This window comes from Salmo trutta, chromosome 32 (assembly GCF_901001165.1).
Source record: "Salmo trutta chromosome 32, fSalTru1.1, whole genome shotgun sequence".
Lineage (NCBI taxonomy): Eukaryota > Metazoa > Chordata > Actinopteri > Salmoniformes > Salmonidae > Salmo > Salmo trutta.
The window spans coordinates 29,741,668-29,759,131 of NC_042988.1; the positions used below are offsets into that span (position 1 = coordinate 29,741,668).

The window sequence follows — 17,464 nt, forward strand, 5'->3', positions numbered from 1 at the left end:
ATTGGCTGTTTTTATCTTTGCCCAACAGTACCCAGAGCACTAAGAAGGCTTATGGTGGCGGAGCGGCGTCCAACCAGACACACACGTGGGGCGGCGGAGGTGCCATCGCCCATCTCCGTGCCCACCAGCCCGCCCATCCCTTCATCCAGGACCCGGCCATGCCCCCCCTGCCCCCGCCCAACACCCTGTCCCAGCTGGAGGAGGCCTGTCGCAGACTAGAGGAGGCCTCCGTCTCCAAACCCCCCAAACAGAGGTAGGAGCCGCACCCCGACCCGGACACACCACAAGGAAGATGTTGATACTTTCACTAAACCGTTGGTTCTAGTTTTCCCTGTAGACAGTGGAGTACATATTGACACTCCCATGCATTGATCAGTTGTTTTACTATACCAATGTGATTCCTACTGTGTTGAAACCTGTCTGTGGTTAGATAGTATATGTGTGATGCTGGAGACTGTACTACCACAGTGTACTGTAATAACGTTTCTCTATTGTTTTCTGTTCTCCCCACCAGACACTCTACATCCAGCCTCCAGAGAGAGAAGTGGCACCCTATGCCTGTCCAGAGTGGGCCCTGTCCAGCCTCATCCCCCGCTGGGCCCTGTCCAGCCTCATCCCCCGCTGGGCCCTGTCCAGCCTCATCCCCCGCTGGGCCCTGTCCAGCCTTATCCCCCCTCAGCCCTGCACTCACCCCTGGTCCCGGCTCCAGCCCTGCTGCTTCTCTCCAAACAGAAGAGTACGCCTCTCCTCTCTGCTCGTCTTCCTCCTCCTCATCTCTGCTCTTCCTCTCATCTCTCTGCTCATCTTCCTCCTCCTCATCTCTGCTCTTCCTCATCCTCTCATCTCTCTCCCCTCCTCCTCATCTCGCTCCTCCTCCTCTGTTCACTAACATGATATTACATATGTGGAGGGAGGAAGATATGCATTCTCACACACACACACACACACACACACACACACACACACACACACACACACACACACACACACACACACACACACACACACAAGTTCCATTTTCAAGAGGCCAACCTTGTCAGTTTTTTTTCTTTCCCGCCTCCCTGATCTCTCTTTGGTGTGTGTGTGTGTGTGTGTGTGCTGTAGTCCTTGCCCCCTGACTGCAGAGCCGTCTTTCATGGTGCTGAATTGGCTGACCTTCAGAGAGCAGTTCTAGAACAGAACAGGCCCTAGTTAGCCTCCTCCTTCTGAAGTAACACTACAGAGCCTTGGACATGGCTGAAGGGGAGCAGAGAACACACACACACACACCTCTCTCCTCCTTCTAGACAGATGTTATCTACTCTCTAGTCAACCATCAGTCTTTTCTAGAATGAATTATTGTAGATCATATACCAGCCTTTACTCCTGCCCTGGTCCCCCTCCTCTCTTTCTGTGTAGCTATGGCTACTACCCACCAAGCATGCTTGTTGTTTTATATGGGGGGGAAGTAAGTCGGTGTTCACACCTCTCCTCTCTCCCCCTCAGACTGAGAGAGACCAACAGGCTGCAGCAGGTGACAACAGGCTCCCATGTTGCTTCAGCCATGGGTAGTGAGACAGAGGTAACCTACTTCTTCTGTGGTGAGGAGATTCCCTACCGTAGGCGGATGAAGACACACAGCCTCACACTGGGACACTTTAAAGAACAGCTCCGCAAGAAGGGACACTACAGGTATGGAGAAGGGACACTACGGCACACATTCAATGCACGGACACACACACACACATTCATGCATACACAGTCTGACAATCTCACACACTAGGTCACTGTTATGACCAGCTTGGTAAGGACACACACACACACACACACACACACACACACACACACACACACACACACACACACACACACACACACACACACACACACACACACACACACACACACACACACACACACACACACACACACACACACTAGAAAATCAGCCCCCCACAAAGTGTCTTCATAGCTCCATTAGTTTCCCAGATCTCCTCCCCAGCTGGTATTTAACCTTTATTTAACTCGGCAAGTCAGTTAAGAACAAATTGTTATTTACAATGACGGCCTAGGAACAGTGGGTTAACTGTCTTGTTCAGGGGCAGAACGACAGATTTGTACCTTGTCAGCTCAGGGATTCGATCCAGCAAGCTTTCAGTTTCTGGCCCAACGCTCTAACCACTAGGCTACTGCCAGCCTCTAACTGCTAGGCTGCTGCCTGCCTCTAACAGCTAGGCTACTGCCCGCCTCTAACCGCTAGGCTGCTGCCCGCCTCTAACCGCTAGGCTGCTGCCCGCCTCTAACCGCTAGGCTGCTACCCGCTTCTAACCACTAGGCTGCCCGCCTCTAACCGCTAGGCTGCTACCCGTCTCTAACCACTAGGCTGCTACCCGCCTCTAACCGCTAGGCTGCTACCCGCCTCTAACCGCTAGGCTGCTACCCGCCTCTAACCACTAGGCTGCCCGCCTCTAACCGCTAGGCTGCTGCCCGCCTCTAACCGCTAGGCTGCTGCCCGCCTCTAACCGCTAGGCTGCTACCCGCCTCTAACCACTAGGCTGCCCGCCTCTAACCGCTAGGCTGCTACCCGCCTCTAACCGCTAGGCTGCTACCCGCCTCTAACCGCTAGGCTGCTACCCGCCTCTAACCACTAGGCTGCCCGCCTCTAACCGCTAGGCTGCTACCCGCCTCTAACCCCTAGGCTGCTACCCGCCTCTAACCGCTAGGCTGCTACCCGCCTCTAACCACTAGGCTGCCCGCCTCTAACCACTAGGCTGCCTGCCGCCCCAGGTAGGGTCTTTAGAAACTCTATCTCGACTTTATTCTGTTAGGCTGAATGCTCACATGAGTTGGAGTATTGACTTCATACTCTGTGTGTGTGTGTGTGTGTGTGTGTGTGTGTGTGTGTGTAGATATGCCTGTGTTTGTGGTTAAAACGAAGGAAGAGGAGAGAATGAGAGATGGGTGGGGGGAAGGGGGGGTTGCAGGAAAGAGGAGAGGGAGGGAGAGAATTTGAAGTGAGGCGTGTTTTGGGTCCCATCTGGTATTGATTTCCATGGCGAGGCACACTTAATACGCACGCTTTGAACCCGGACCCTTTCATTTCAACCAACAAAGACTCACACACACGGCCAGCCGTGCAAATTCCTCACCGATGCTATCAGGCAGCCTGCTTTAAAGACACGCACGTTGAAGTGCACGCACGTTGAAGTGCACGCACGTTGAAGTAACACACACTAGCGCGTCAGAGTGTGTTTTTACACGTGGGCATCATACTCCAGGTCCTGTTCACTATTAGAGGTGTATCCAACACCGTTTAGATGACAACTCTGTTCCAATGTGATCTGGATTACACGAATGGAATCGAGTCAAGCATTGGTTCATAACTAGTACAGACGGATGGTTTGTAGGGATATAATGGAAATGCATCACACATATTCAGTTTCTCTTTTAGACCATGGAGCAAGGGAACACTCTAGGGCTGTAGCTCGGGTCCAGAGTTTTTCCTGGCCAGGTCATGTGAACCTAGGTCTAAGGCGTGAGAAGCATGGCTGCATAGTGGACATCCTCTCTCTTGTCTATGTAGTTGATTGTTTTGTCTTTCTCTCAAACCATCCACGCTGTTAGAGGGGAGGATAGGGGGATTCAAAGCTTATGGTTTTAATAGCAGTAGCAGGGGGGAGAATGTGTGGCGCTGGGTCATTTGAACATGGCTTGAGTTCAACAAAGAACAGTACGGCCAGGCCCTGCCAGACAATATTGCTGCCAGATGTTGCACACTGAACATTCTGCCACATAAAACATGTTCCAATGGAAATAGTTCTCTCTCTCTCTCTCTCTCGTTCCCTCTTTGAGCAAATAAGATCCATGCTCCTTTGAAGTCTTTTGGAAATAAGTCTTTTGGAAGTCTTCTCAGAAATAAGGCTACAATTATCTAGCGCGTCTTAGTTCTCTTTCATGTCCTCTTGTTTACCCAGTTCATACGTGTCTCGCCAGAGAACAATGGATTATTTCCCCAGTCAGAGTATTGTTATGCTGATTTAATAGAAGCTGTGTGAGACCCCGCTGTACCCCGTTTAGTGAACTCTTCCTGTGTTTCAAATGGAGACTGCTTTTTATTAGTGAACACCCTTTTGTGTGTGTTTGCGAAAAACATTTTTGTTTGTTTTTTAAAATATGTTTTTCCTCATTTTTCCGAGCATTGTTTGTATGACTTGGTCAGCCCGTCTCGTAAAACACTAGCTTTAGGAATTACAGCACAATGTGCACCACCCCACACATGGGCAAAATGAGGCATTTTTCCATTACAGAGTTAATGGCTGAGGTATACAGCACTTACCCTTCCTCCCCCGCTGGTTCCTCTTCCTCTAAAAAGAAGGGAGGTAGTTTTGGGGGGTAAAGGGGGTCCTTAACAGGGCCAGTGTAGTCATCATGGCTGACAGGAAGAGGTACCCCCTGCTTAGATCAGATGACCCCGCCCCCTCCCTGGCTGCCTACCGGGACCCTTCTACTGCGTCCTATAGAGCTCTCACAGAGGGAAGGGCCGTGACTAGGACAAAATATGATGTCAGGGTTTATAACAGGCAGACTTGCAGGCACCCAAAATCTGAGCCTTCTTTAATTGAAGGGGTCCTTTCACTGAGGGCCTAATGATAACCAGTTAGTCAGGAGCTGGAGAAGCTCAGGACCACGGCAGGACTGATGAAATGAGAGGAAACGGGTGGATTTTCAATTGGTCCAGACCCTCTTATATCCAATAAGCCCCTGTAGAACCAGAGACTATCAAAGACCACCCCTATAATACAGAAGCCGTTGGTTCAGTCTGAGGGTTAGTTGAGCGTGAAGTGTTGTTGGTGCATTGTAGATCACAGGAGTTTCTCTCCTCCCCTCGAGTCCAAAGGGCTGGGGGGAGGCTAGCTCTTGACCTCTGACCTCAATGGCCGTCTTCTCTGGCCCCTTGCACAATGGCCCCTTTATCTGCGGTAGGGGAGTAGGGCTTAATGAAGGAAAAGAGACGCACACACAGTCTGAGGTTAAACCAGATCATATTGACTCTACATGACATAATCTTCATTATGTGTCTTGCTGAATATATGTATGTGTTGGATAGCGTACTGTTCAATAGTACTGTTCCTGTATGTGTTGGATAGCGTACTGCTCAATAGTACTGTTCCTGTATGTGTTGGATAGCGTACTGTTCAATAGTACTGTTCCTGTATGTGTTGGATAGCATACTGTTCAATAGTACTGTTCCTGTATGTGTTGGATAGCGTACTGTTCAATAGTACTGTTCCTGTATGTGTTGGATAGCGTACTGTTCAATAGTACTGTTCCTGTATGTGTTGGATAGCGTACTGTTCAATAGTACTGTTCCTGTATGTGTTGGATAGCATACTGTTCAATAGTACTGTTCCTGTATGTGTTGGATAGCGTACTGTTCAATAGTACTGTTCCTGTATGTGTTGGATAGCATACTGTTCAATAGTACTGTTCCTGTATGTGTTGAATAGCGTACTGTTCAATAGTACTGTTCCTGTATGTGTTGGATAGCGTACTGTTCAATAGTACTGTTCCTGTATGTGTTGGATTGCGAACTGTTCAATAGTACTGTTCCTGTATGTGTTGGATAGCATACTGTTCAATAGTACTGTTCCTGTATGTGTTGGATAGCATACTGTTCAATAGTACTGTTCCTGTATGTGTTGGATAGCGTACTGTTCAATAGTACTGTTCCTGTATGTGTTGGATAGCATACTGTTCAATAGTACTGTTCCTGTATGTGTTGGATAGCGTACTGTTCAATAGTACTGTTCCTGTATGTGTTGGATAGCGTACTGTTCAATAGTACTGTTCCTGTATGTGTTGGATAGCGTACTGTTCAATAGTACTGTTCCTGTATGTGTTGGATAGAATACTGTTCAATAGTACTGTTCCTGTATGTGTTGGATAGCGTACTGTTCAATAGTACTGTTCCTGTATGTGTTGGATAGCATACTGTTCAATAGTACTGTTCCTGTATGTGTTGGATAGCGTACTGTTCAATAGTACTGTTCCTGTATGTGTTGGATAGCGTACTGTTCAATAGTACTGTTCCTGTATGTGTTGGGTAGCATACTGTTCAATAGTACTGTTCCTGTATGTGTTGGATAGCGTACTGTTCAATAGTACTGTTCCTGTATGTGTTGGATAGCGTGCTGTTCAATAGTACTGTTCCTGTATGTGTTGGATAGCGTACTGTTCAATAGTACTGTTCCTGTATGTGTTGGATAGCGTACTGTTCAATAGTACTGTTCCTGTATGTGTTGGATAGCGTGCTGTTCAATAGTACTGTTCCTGTATGTGTTGGATAGCGTACTGTTCAATAGTACTGTTCCTGTATGTGTTGGATAGCGTACTGTTCAATAGTACTGTTCCTGTATGTGTTGGATAGAATACTGTTGAATAGTACTGTTCCTGTATGTGTTGGATAGCGTACTGTTCAATAGTACTGTTCCTGTATGTGTTGGATAGAATACTGTTCAATAGTACTGTTCCTGTATGTGTTGGATAGCGTACTGTTCAATAGTACTGTTCCTGTATGTGTTGGATAGAATACTGTTGAATAGTACTGTTCCTGTATGTGTTGGATAGCGTACTGTTCAATAGTACTGTTCCTGTATGTGTTGGATAGAATACTGTTCAATAGTACTGTTCCTGTATGTGTTGGATAGCGTACTGTTCAATAGTACTGTTCCTGTATGTGTTCAATAGTACTGTTCCTGTATGTGTTGGATAGCATACTGTTCAATAGTACTGTTCCTGTATGTGTTCAATAGTACTGTTCCTGTATGTGTTGGATAGCATACTGTTCAATAGTACTGTTCCTGTATGTGTTGGATAGCATACTGTTCAATAGTACTGTTCCTGTATGTGTTGGATAGAATACTGCTCAATAGTACTGTTCTTGTATGTGTTGGATAGCGTACTGTTCAATAGTACTGTTCCTGTATGTGTTCAATAGTACTGTTCCTGTATGTGTTGGATAGCATACTGTTCAATAGTACTGTTCCTGTATGTGTTGGATAGCATACTGTTCAATAGTACTGTTCCTGTATGTGTTGGATAGCGTACTGTTCAATAGTACTGTTCCTGTATGTGTTGGATAGCATACTGTTCAATAGTACTGTTCCTGTATGTGTTGGATAGCGTACTGTTCAATAGTACTGTTCCTGTATGTGTTGGATAGCGTACTGTTCAATAGTACTGTTCCTGTATGTGTTGGATAGCGTACTGTTCAATAGTACTGTTCCTGTATGTGTTGGATAGCATACTGTTCAATAGTACTGTTCCTGTATGTGTTGGATAGCGTACTGTTCAATAGTACTGTTCCTGTATGTGTTGGATAGCATACTGTTCAATAGTACTGTTCCTGTATGTGTTGGATAGCGTACTGTTCAATAGTACTGTTCCTGTATGTGTTGGATAGCGTACTGTTCAATAGTACTGTTCCTGTATGTGTTGGATAGCGTACTGTTCAATAGTACTGTTCCTGTATGTGTTGGATAGAATACTGTTCAATAGTACTGTTCCTGTATGTGTTGGATAGCGTACTGTTCAATAGTACTGTTCCTGTATGTGTTGGATAGCATACTGTTCAATAGTACTGTTCCTGTATGTGTTGGATAGCGTACTGTTCAATAGTACTGTTCCTGTATGTGTTGGATAGCGTACTGTTCAATAGTACTGTTCCTGTATGTGTTGGGTAGCATACTGTTCAAAAGTACTGTTCCTGTATGTGTTGGATAGCGTACTGTTCAATAGTACTGTTCCTGTATGTGTTGGATAGCGTGCTGTTCAATAGTACTGTTCCTGTATGTGTTGGATAGCGTACTGTTCAATAGTACTGTTCCTGTATGTGTTGGATAGCGTACTGTTCAATAGTACTGTTCCTGTATGTGTTGGATAGCGTGCTGTTCAATAGTACTGTTCCTGTATGTGTTGGATAGCGTACTGTTCAATAGTACTGTTCCTGTATGTGTTGGATAGCGTACTGTTCAATAGTACTGTTCCTGTATGTGTTGGATAGAATACTGTTGAATAGTACTGTTCCTGTATGTGTTGGATAGCGTACTGTTCAATAGTACTGTTCCTGTATGTGTTGGATAGAATACTGTTCAATAGTACTGTTCCTGTATGTGTTGGATAGCGTACTGTTCAATAGTACTGTTCCTGTATGTGTTGGATAGAATACTGTTGAATAGTACTGTTCCTGTATGTGTTGGATAGCGTACTGTTCAATAGTACTGCTCCTGTATGTGTTGGATAGAATACTGTTCAATAGTACTGTTCCTGTATGTGTTGGATAGCGTACTGTTCAATAGTACTGTTCCTGTATGTGTTCAATAGTACTGTTCCTGTATGTGTTGGATAGCATACTGTTCAATAGTACTGTTCCTGTATCTGTTCAATAGTACTGTTCCTGTATGTGTTGGATAGCATACTGTTCAATAGTACTGTTCCTGTATGTGTTGGATCGCATACTGTTCAATAGTACTGTTCCTGTATGTGTTGGATAGAATACTGCTCAATAGTACTGTTCTTGTATGTGTTGGATAGCGTACTGTTCAATAGTACTGTTCCTGTATGTGTTCAATAGTACTGTTCCTGTATGTGTTGGATAGCATACTGTTCAATAGTACTGTTCCTGTATGTGTTGGATAGCATACTGTTCAATAGTACTGTTCCTGTATGTGTTGGATAGAATACTGCTCAATAGTACTGTTCTTGTATGTGTTGGATAGCGTACTGTTCAATAGTACTGTTCCTGTATGTGTTGGATAGCGTACTGTTCAATTGTACTGTTCCATGTATGTGTTGGATAGCATACTGTTCAATAGTACTGTTCCTGTATGTGTTGGATAGCGTACTGTTCAATAGTACTGTTCCTGTATGTGTTGGATAGAATACTGTTCAATAGTACTGTTCTTGTATGTGTTGGATAGCGTACTGTTCAATAGTACTGTTCCTGTATGTGTTGGATAGCGTACTGTTCAATTGTACTGTTCCATGTATGTGTTGGATAGCATACTGTTCAATAGTACTGTTCCTGTATGTGTTGGATAGCATACTGTTCAATAGTACTGTTCCTGTATGTGTTGGATAGCGTACTGTTCAATAGTACTGTTCCATGTATGTGTTGGATAGCGTACTGTTCCTGTATGTGTTGGATAGCGTACTGTTCAATAGTACTGTTCCATGTATGTGTTGGATAGCGTACTGTTCCATGTATGTGTTGGATAGCGTACTGTTCAATAGTACTGTTCCATGTATGTGTTGGATAGCGTACTGTTCCTGTATGTGTTGGATAGCGTACTGTTCAATAGTACTGTTCCTGTATGTGTTGGATAGCGTACTGTTCAATAGTACTGTTCCTGTATGTGTTGGATAGAATACTGTTCAATAGTACTGTTCCATGTATGTGTTGGATAGCGTACTGTTCAATAGTACTGTTCCTGTATGTGTTGGATAGCGTACTGTTCAATAGTACTGTTCCTGTATGTGTTGGATAGAATACTGTTCAATAGTACTGTTCCTGTATGTGTTGGATAGCGTACTGTTCAATAGTACTGTTCCTGTATGTGTTGGATAGCGTACTGTTCAATAGTACTGTTCCATGTATGTGTTGGATAGCGTACTGTTCAATAGTACTGTTCCTGTATGTGTTGGATAGCGTACTGTTCAATAGTACTGTTCCATGTATGTGTTCGATAGCATACTGTTCCATGTATGTGTTGGGTAGCGTACTGTTCAATAGTACTGTTCCTGTATGTGTTGGATAGCGTACTGTTCAATAGTACTGTTCCATGTATGTGTTGGATAGCGTACTGTTCAATAGTACTGTTCCTGTATGTGTTGGATAGCGTACTGTTCAATAGTACTGTTCCTGTATGTGTTGGATAGCGTACTGTTCAATAGTACTGTTCCATGTATGTGTTGGATAGCGTACTGTTCAATAGTACTGTTCCATGTATGTGTTGGATAGCGTACTGTTCAATAGTACTGTTCCTGTATGTGTTGGATAGCGTACTGTTCAATAGTACTGTTCCATGTATGTGTTCGATAGCATACTGTTCCATGTATGTGTTGGGTAGCGTACTGTTCAATAGTACTGTTCCTGTATGTGTTGGATAGCGTACTGTTCAATAGTACTGTTCCATGTATGTGTTGGATAGCGTACTGTTCAATAGTACTGTTCCTGTATGTGTTGGATAGCGTACTGTTCAATAGTACTGTTCCTGTATGTGTTGGATAGCGTACTGTTCAATAGTACTGTTCCATGTATGTGTTGGATAGCGTACTGTTCAATAGTACTGTTCCATGTATGTGTTGGATAGCGTACTGTTCAATAGTACTGTTCCATGTATGTGTTGGATAGCGTACTGTTCAATAGTACTGTTCCTGTATGTGTTGGATAGCGTACTGTTCAATAGTACTGTTCCACGTATGTGTTGGATAGCGTACTGTTCAATAGTACTGTTCCTGTATGTGTTGGATAGCGTACTGTTCAATAGTACTGTTCCTGTATGTGTTGGATAGCGTACTGTTCAATAGTACTGTTCCTGTATGTGTTGGATAGCGTACTGTTCAATAGTACTGTTCCATGTATGTGTTCGATAGCATACTGTTCCATGTATGTGTTGGATAGCGTACTGTTCAATAGTACTGTTCCATGTATGTGTTCGATAGCATACTGTTCCATGTATGTGTTGGATAGCGTACTGTTCAATAGTACTGTTCCTGTATGTGTTGGATTGCATACTGTTCAATAGTACTGTTCCTGTATGTGTTGGATAGCGTACTGTTCAATAGTACTGTTCCATGTATGTGTTGGATAGCGTACTGTTCCTGTATGTATTGGGTAGCGTACTGTTCAATAGTACTGTTCATTTATGTGTTGGATAGTGTACTGTTCAATAGTACTGTTCCTGTATGTGTTGGATAGCGTACTGTTCAATAGTACTGTTCCTGTATGTGTTGGGTAGCGTACTGTTCAATAGTACTGTTCCTGTATGTGTTGGATAGCGTACTGTTCAATAGTACTGTTCCTGTATGTGTTGGATAGCGTACTGTTCAATAGTACTGTTCCATGTATGTGTTCGATAGCATACTGTTCCATGTATGTGTTGGATAGCGTACTGTTCAATAGTACTGTTCCATGTATGTGTTCGATAGCATACTGTTCCATGTATGTGTTGGATAGCGTACTGTTCAATAGTACTGTTCCTGTATGTGTTGGATTGCATACTGTTCAATAGTACTGTTCCTGTATGTGTTGGATAGCGTACTGTTCAATAGTACTGTTCCATGTATGTGTTGGATAGCGTACTGTTCCTGTATGTATTGGGTAGCGTACTGTTCAATAGTACTGTTCATTTATGTGTTGGATAGCGTACTGTTCAATAGTACTGTTCCTGTATGTGTTGGATAGCGTACTGTTCAATAGTACTGTTCCTGTATGTGTTGGGTAGCGTACTGTTCAATAGTACTGTTCCTGTATGTGTTGGATAGCGTACTGTTCAATAGTACTGTTCCTGTATGTGTTGGGTAGCGTACTGTTCAATAGTACTGTTCCTGTATGTGTTGGATACCGTACTGTTCAATAGTACTGTTCCTGTATGTGTTGGATAGCGTACTGTTCAATAGTACTGTTCCACGTATGTGTTGGATAGCGTACTGTTCAATAGTACTGTTCCTGTATGTGTTGGATAGCATACTGTTCAATAGTACTGTTCCTGTATGTGTTGGATAGCATACTGTTCAATAGTACTGTTCCTGTATGTGTTGGATAGCATACTGTTCAATAGTACTGTTCCTGTATGTGTTGGATAGCGTACTGTTCAATAGTACTGTTCCTGTATGTGTTGGATAGAGTACTGTTCAATAGTACTGTTCCTGTATGTGTTGGATAGCATACTGTTCAATAGTACTGTTCCTGTATGTGTTGGATAGCATACTGTTCAATAGTACTGTTCCTGTATGTGTTGGATAGAATACTGCTCAATAGTACTGTTCCTGTATGTGTTGGATAGAATACTGCTCAATAGTACTGTTCCTGTATGTGTTGGATAGCGTACTGCTCAATAGTACTGTTCCTGTATGTGTTGGATAGCGTACTGTTCAATAGTACTGTTCCTGTATGTGTTGGATAGCATACTGTTCAATAGTACTGTTCCTGTATGTGTTGGATAGCATACTGTTCAATAGTACTGTTCCTGTATGTGTTGGATAGCATACTGTTCAATAGTACTGTTCCTGTATGTGTTGGATAGCGTACTGTTCAATAGTACTGTTCCTGTATGTGTTGGATAGAGTACTGTTCAATAGTACTGTTCCTGTATGTGTTGGATAGCATACTGTTCAATAGTACTGTTCCTGTATGTGTTGGATAGAATACTGCTCAATAGTACAGTTCCATGTAATCCAGGTCTTCTATGGTCTGGTTGTGTTGGCTGTACAGATGATTGACCTGTTGTCACTAACCCCCTCTCTCCCCTCCTGGGTTACAGGTACTACTTCAAGAGGGCCAGTGATGAGTTTAAGTGTGGAGCTGTGTTCGAGGAGGTGTTGGATGACAGCTCTGTTCTGCCCAGGTACCAGGGGAAGATCCTGGGCAAGGTGGAGAGGATGGACTGATACCCCTCCAGAAGTACCAGAGGAATATAGAACAGAAACACTCCATGGACACCTCACACCCCTGTTCCACCATAGAGTCTTAAAGCTAAGGACTGATGACTGGAGATTCTATTGAAGAAGCTTGGCCAATGAAGGATGGAGAGAGGAGTAGCCATCAACACTCTGCTTTACAGAACTATTTAACAAAAACATCGTCGTCTTGGAGATGAAAGAGGAGAAAATGGTGGACTGTGGGTTGGGTTTGGATACGGGTGTTGGGTTTCAGGAACTATACGTGAATTGAATGACCACTGTCTGAGGGAGTAGGCGGGAACCTCTGATACCTGAGAGACTGCTAGAGGTGAAAGGTTGAGAGGTGACAGTTGGGACTGGTGCCCTATCTGAGCCTGCCTCTACCAACAACCCTAGATGTATATGCAGATGGACATATATAATGATTTATTGATAAATGTAAAGAGTTTATTCATTATTTATTGAAATGTCACTCCCCTCCCCATAGTCCTGTGGATGGACAAGCTGCTTGGAGAATTGGGAGATGTCATCTCCAATATTTCAAATGCAAAGTATTTAGTTTTCCGCCCTCCCCTTTCCTGTCTTGTCAACCAATCCTGTGGCAGATGTTTCTGTTCTGATCAGTCAGTGACTTCCTGTACTAACTTCACAGTATGGTGTAGTGCAGGTACCACAGCTCTGTAGTCTCATGTCTCAGTGCCTTTTTGTTGCCCAGGCTTTGCACAGGGAAAGAGCCCACACTTAGGACAACACTACCCCCGAACTGGCCCTAACCTGTCCCAGAGCACCAAGCTGCCCCAAATTGCAGAAACATGCTAACACAGGTTTCCACCTGTTAAAGACAAGCCCACCAAATGAATCTATACCAGCAAAGCTCAGCAGTTGTGTTGTGTATAGCCACCCCTCGTTCCTTGATGTCCAGGCTTCTGAGCAGAACGACAGATCTAGGGTGTATTCATTAGGCCTAACGGAAGAAAACTCACAAACAGGGAGGGACTACCTTTCCTGGATCTGTCCAATAAGAAACGCACATTTTCATTTTGTTTAGCAAAACCGGTTCTGATACGTGTCCTAATGAGTACGACCATGTCTGCCTCCCCAAAAAAATGTCCCCCCACAAATGCTAGTGGTATTTACGCCTCTGATTGTGTTGAATTGACCGGTCTCTCCTGTGTGTCTTGTTAACCCTGCGTTGCCAGAGGAAGAGGTTATGATGCTAACACACACTATGATGCTGCGTCTCAAATGGCACCCTATTTCCTATGACCAGGGCAAAAGTAGTGCACTCCGTAGGTAATAGGGTGGCGTTTGAGAGGAAGCCGTAGTGTTTTACTGAGTACAGTAGCTGTGCCTACATGGATCCCTTTACCGTGTTACTACCCTGTTATCAGGGTATGTTACTCCCTTGGTTTTCACAAGGGGCTTATGTTCAAAAGAGATTTTATTACTATGCCTTTTTACTATCTCCTTGTAATCATGTTTGTTTTATAATATTTTTCATGGCTTTTTTTGTTTGTATTAAAACTGTAAATGATGCATTCTATTCTATAGATCTCCATTGGAAAGACGCCTCGGTACTTTAATTAATGTAATTATTATTATAAAGAGATGTAGCCTTTATTAAAATGTTATATTTTTCAAATGAAATGAGAATGCTCTACTCTGCTTTTTTTCAAGTGTGTATGGGATCGTGTGTGTGTGTGTGTGTGTGTGTGTGTGTGTGTGTGTGTGTGTGTGTGTGTGTGTGTGTGTGTGTGTGTGTGTGTGTGTGTGTGTGTGTGTGTGTGTGTGTGTGTGTGTGTTCACACTTGTCTAACCAACTGGTGACCTGGTGTGTGTGGTCTTGTTTTTCTATCCTTGTGGGGGCCTGAAATCCCCAGAAGCCGTTAGTATTGGTTATTTTTTGGTATTTAAACAACTAATTTGACCAAAGTTGGTTCAATAATTTTTATTCAATGTAGTTTTTTCTGTGAGCTCATTGTTCATATTTCCCTGCAGATTCTGTAGAGATTAATCCGTTCATGTCTGAACGGTGCGATGTAGTAGGGAGTTGTAGATTCCAGCAGGCCAGTGTTCTACATAATTATCACGTTTTCTGTGCAAAACTAACTACAATGACCATAATCCAGTGCGCGCCTACTTGTCTGGTCTGTTTCTTTTACGCCTGCTGCATAAGAGACTGAAGAATGCGTGATCGAGGGATACATAGAGTACTTGCTTCGATGCGCTATCTCTACCTGAAAATACTAAGAACTACTAAAATAGTCATTTTGCCAGACAGTATAGGCAGCAGCTCTACAGAGATGAGATCACTTGGAACGAAATAGTCTTCAAATAAAACAAAATATTTGAAAGGAAAATGTGAATAACTTATGGTTAATAAGTAATTGGCAGTCACTGCCATCATGGGACTTTAATTAATTGTTTTATTCTATGGTACATCATTCAACCCACAATGAATAGTGCATTTAATCTTTAGAAAAATAATGAAAATCGTGATTATTTTTTGATCACCAAACCGACCTCAAAAAGTACTAATCGCCCAGCACTAGTTTGCGCATGTCTACCTGAAGATGATGGATTGTGGATGTACATCTTTGAATGACATTTGTCTACACGTTCCCTTTCCCAGTTCTACCTCTACCTCTGCCCAGGGAGGTGTGGGGGGTCCTGGGCAAGCCGGAGGGACCTCCTGGAGATAACTGGAGGATTAGGCTGGGTACCCCTGAGCTCTCACACTGCTGTGGTGGGCTGCTGGAGCTCTCAGGACCCAGAGAGAAGTCTGTCATATGTGTTCCTATTATCAGCTTTTAATATGCTCCCTGCTGGAAATGAATACACAGCTCTAATTTGACCACTAGAGCCCTTCTCTCTGTGTGTGTGTGTGTGTGTGTGCATTCCTGACATGAATACAATTAGTATTTTAATGAGTGGATTGTGGGGATATGATTTCTGACTGATTTATTTTCTCTAAACACTTTAGATTGGGCCATGATGATTGTCATCACATTGCACATCTGACATACCCATCAGCTAGGATGGTAGGCTTGTATTACTAGAGGCAGGCTTGTATTATTAGAGGCAGGCTTGTATTATTAGAGGCAGGCTTGTATTACTAGAGGCAGGCTTGTATTATTAGAGGATGATCACCACTTCCTCAACACACACTCCGTTCTCCTTCCTATGCATTCATTGGCTGAGAGCATTCCTTATACTGCCGCCTTTCATATTGAAAGGGCATCACAATATTGTTAAAATACCATTTTCACCGCTTTCATCTGCAAAGGTTACTTAATACACTTGAAGGCCTTTTACAGTCTTCACAGGCAAGCTGCTGTATTCAGAGAGGCTCTATGGAGTCAAGACTCGGTGAACTGCTCTTTGTATGAAAGGCTATTTTGGATAGGGTCAATCTTTAAAAAGCCTGGACTAAGCTAGGTAACCTCCAAATTGCTTTTCAAAACTGTGGCTACTTTGGAATACGGTAGCTATTCAATATGGAGGGCAGCTGGCATATTGAATCATTGAAACCTGCTGTGGGAAGTTTTATGGAGCACATTGGAGGATAGTTGCTGTGATGGTGTTTTTCTTTCAAACATAAGACATGCATACTTCATTCCTTAACCCAACACCCAAATCTGTTCAATCAGAAGGTCATATAGCCAGAAGGTCATATAGCCATTTCAACTAGATCATCTTCCTCCTCTTCCTCCTCCATCTCCTCTTCTTCTTCATCCTCCTCATCCTCCTCCATCTCCTCCTCATTCTCCTCCATCTCTTCTTCCTCCTTCGTCTCCTCCACCACCTCCTCCATCTCTTCCTCCTCCGCCTCCATCTCTTCCTCCTCCTCCTCTTCCTCATCCTCCTCTTCTCATCATCATCCATCTAATCAACACATTTGTTTGCATTTACATTCTTCCCTTACATTCTCCCATACTGTGCTTGATTCCCTGTCCATGGGAATGAGTAGTGACAGTGATCATTATCACTGGAGCACTGGGTGTTTCTTACCAATACACATTCATAATGACTTGGCCAGCCTTTGTGCCTATCTGATATCTCTCTGTCTCCTGAGCCCGGACTGTCCACATCTCTCTCTCTCTCTCTGTTGTTATTCCTCCACAGATACCCAGCATCTGTTAATCTGCTCCTTGTGTTGCCTGTCACAGGAGAGATCAAAGACTGTTGGCGCGACAACAGTACTAAACAGGAAGTGAGGCCTCGATAACAGAAATTGTATTGTCGTCATAGAGACAAACGGGGCTGCCTAAAAACACGCCACTTCAATACAGCTATGACCGGAAGTGACTTTCCGTAGCAGGATAGGAGAGCATTTTTGCTAACCCTTTTCCTAACCTTAACCTAATTCTCCTAACCTGCTATGTTAATTTTCCTAACCTGCTGCGTAAATTCTCATAATCTGCTACAAAAAAACTCATTCCAGTCGTAGCTGTATCAAAGTGGCATTTTTATAGGGAATCTCAGACAAACATCGTTTCAACAGTGAAGGTCTTCACCAGGTGGTCCATAAAGGACAGTAGAGAAAGCACATCGCAAAGTTCAACACAACATTTGAAAGCACAACACAACATTACAAAGCACAACACAGTGGAACACAGCCCAGCCCAGTAGAACACAGCTCAGCCCAGTAGAACACAGCCCAGCCCAGTAGAACACAGCTCAGCCCAGTAGAACACAGCCCAGCCCAGTAGAACACAGCCCAGCCCAGTAGAACACAGCCCAGCCCAGTAGAACACAGCCCAGCCCAGTGGAACACAGCCCAGCCCAGTAGAACACAGCCCAG

The 17,464-nt window shown here is 43.8% G+C and overlaps 1 protein-coding gene across 2 annotated transcripts in view; it reads left to right on the forward strand.

Moving 5' to 3' along the window:
• The window catches only part of LOC115171662 (axin-2), a 32,087-nt gene extending 17,780 nt beyond the window's left edge, over positions 1 to 14,307 (forward strand). For both annotated transcript variants that reach the window (XM_029728674.1, XM_029728675.1), the window contains exons 7-10: positions 29 to 253; positions 515 to 736; positions 1,486 to 1,671; positions 12,522 to 14,307. In XM_029728674.1, coding sequence (XP_029584534.1) covers positions 29 to 253; positions 515 to 736; positions 1,486 to 1,671; positions 12,522 to 12,648 — 760 coding nt within the window. In that variant the 3' untranslated portion in view covers positions 12,649 to 14,307. The remainder of the gene's footprint in view (positions 1 to 28; positions 254 to 514; positions 737 to 1,485; positions 1,672 to 12,521) is intronic.
• Positions 14,308 to 17,464: the final 3,157 nt, after the last annotated feature.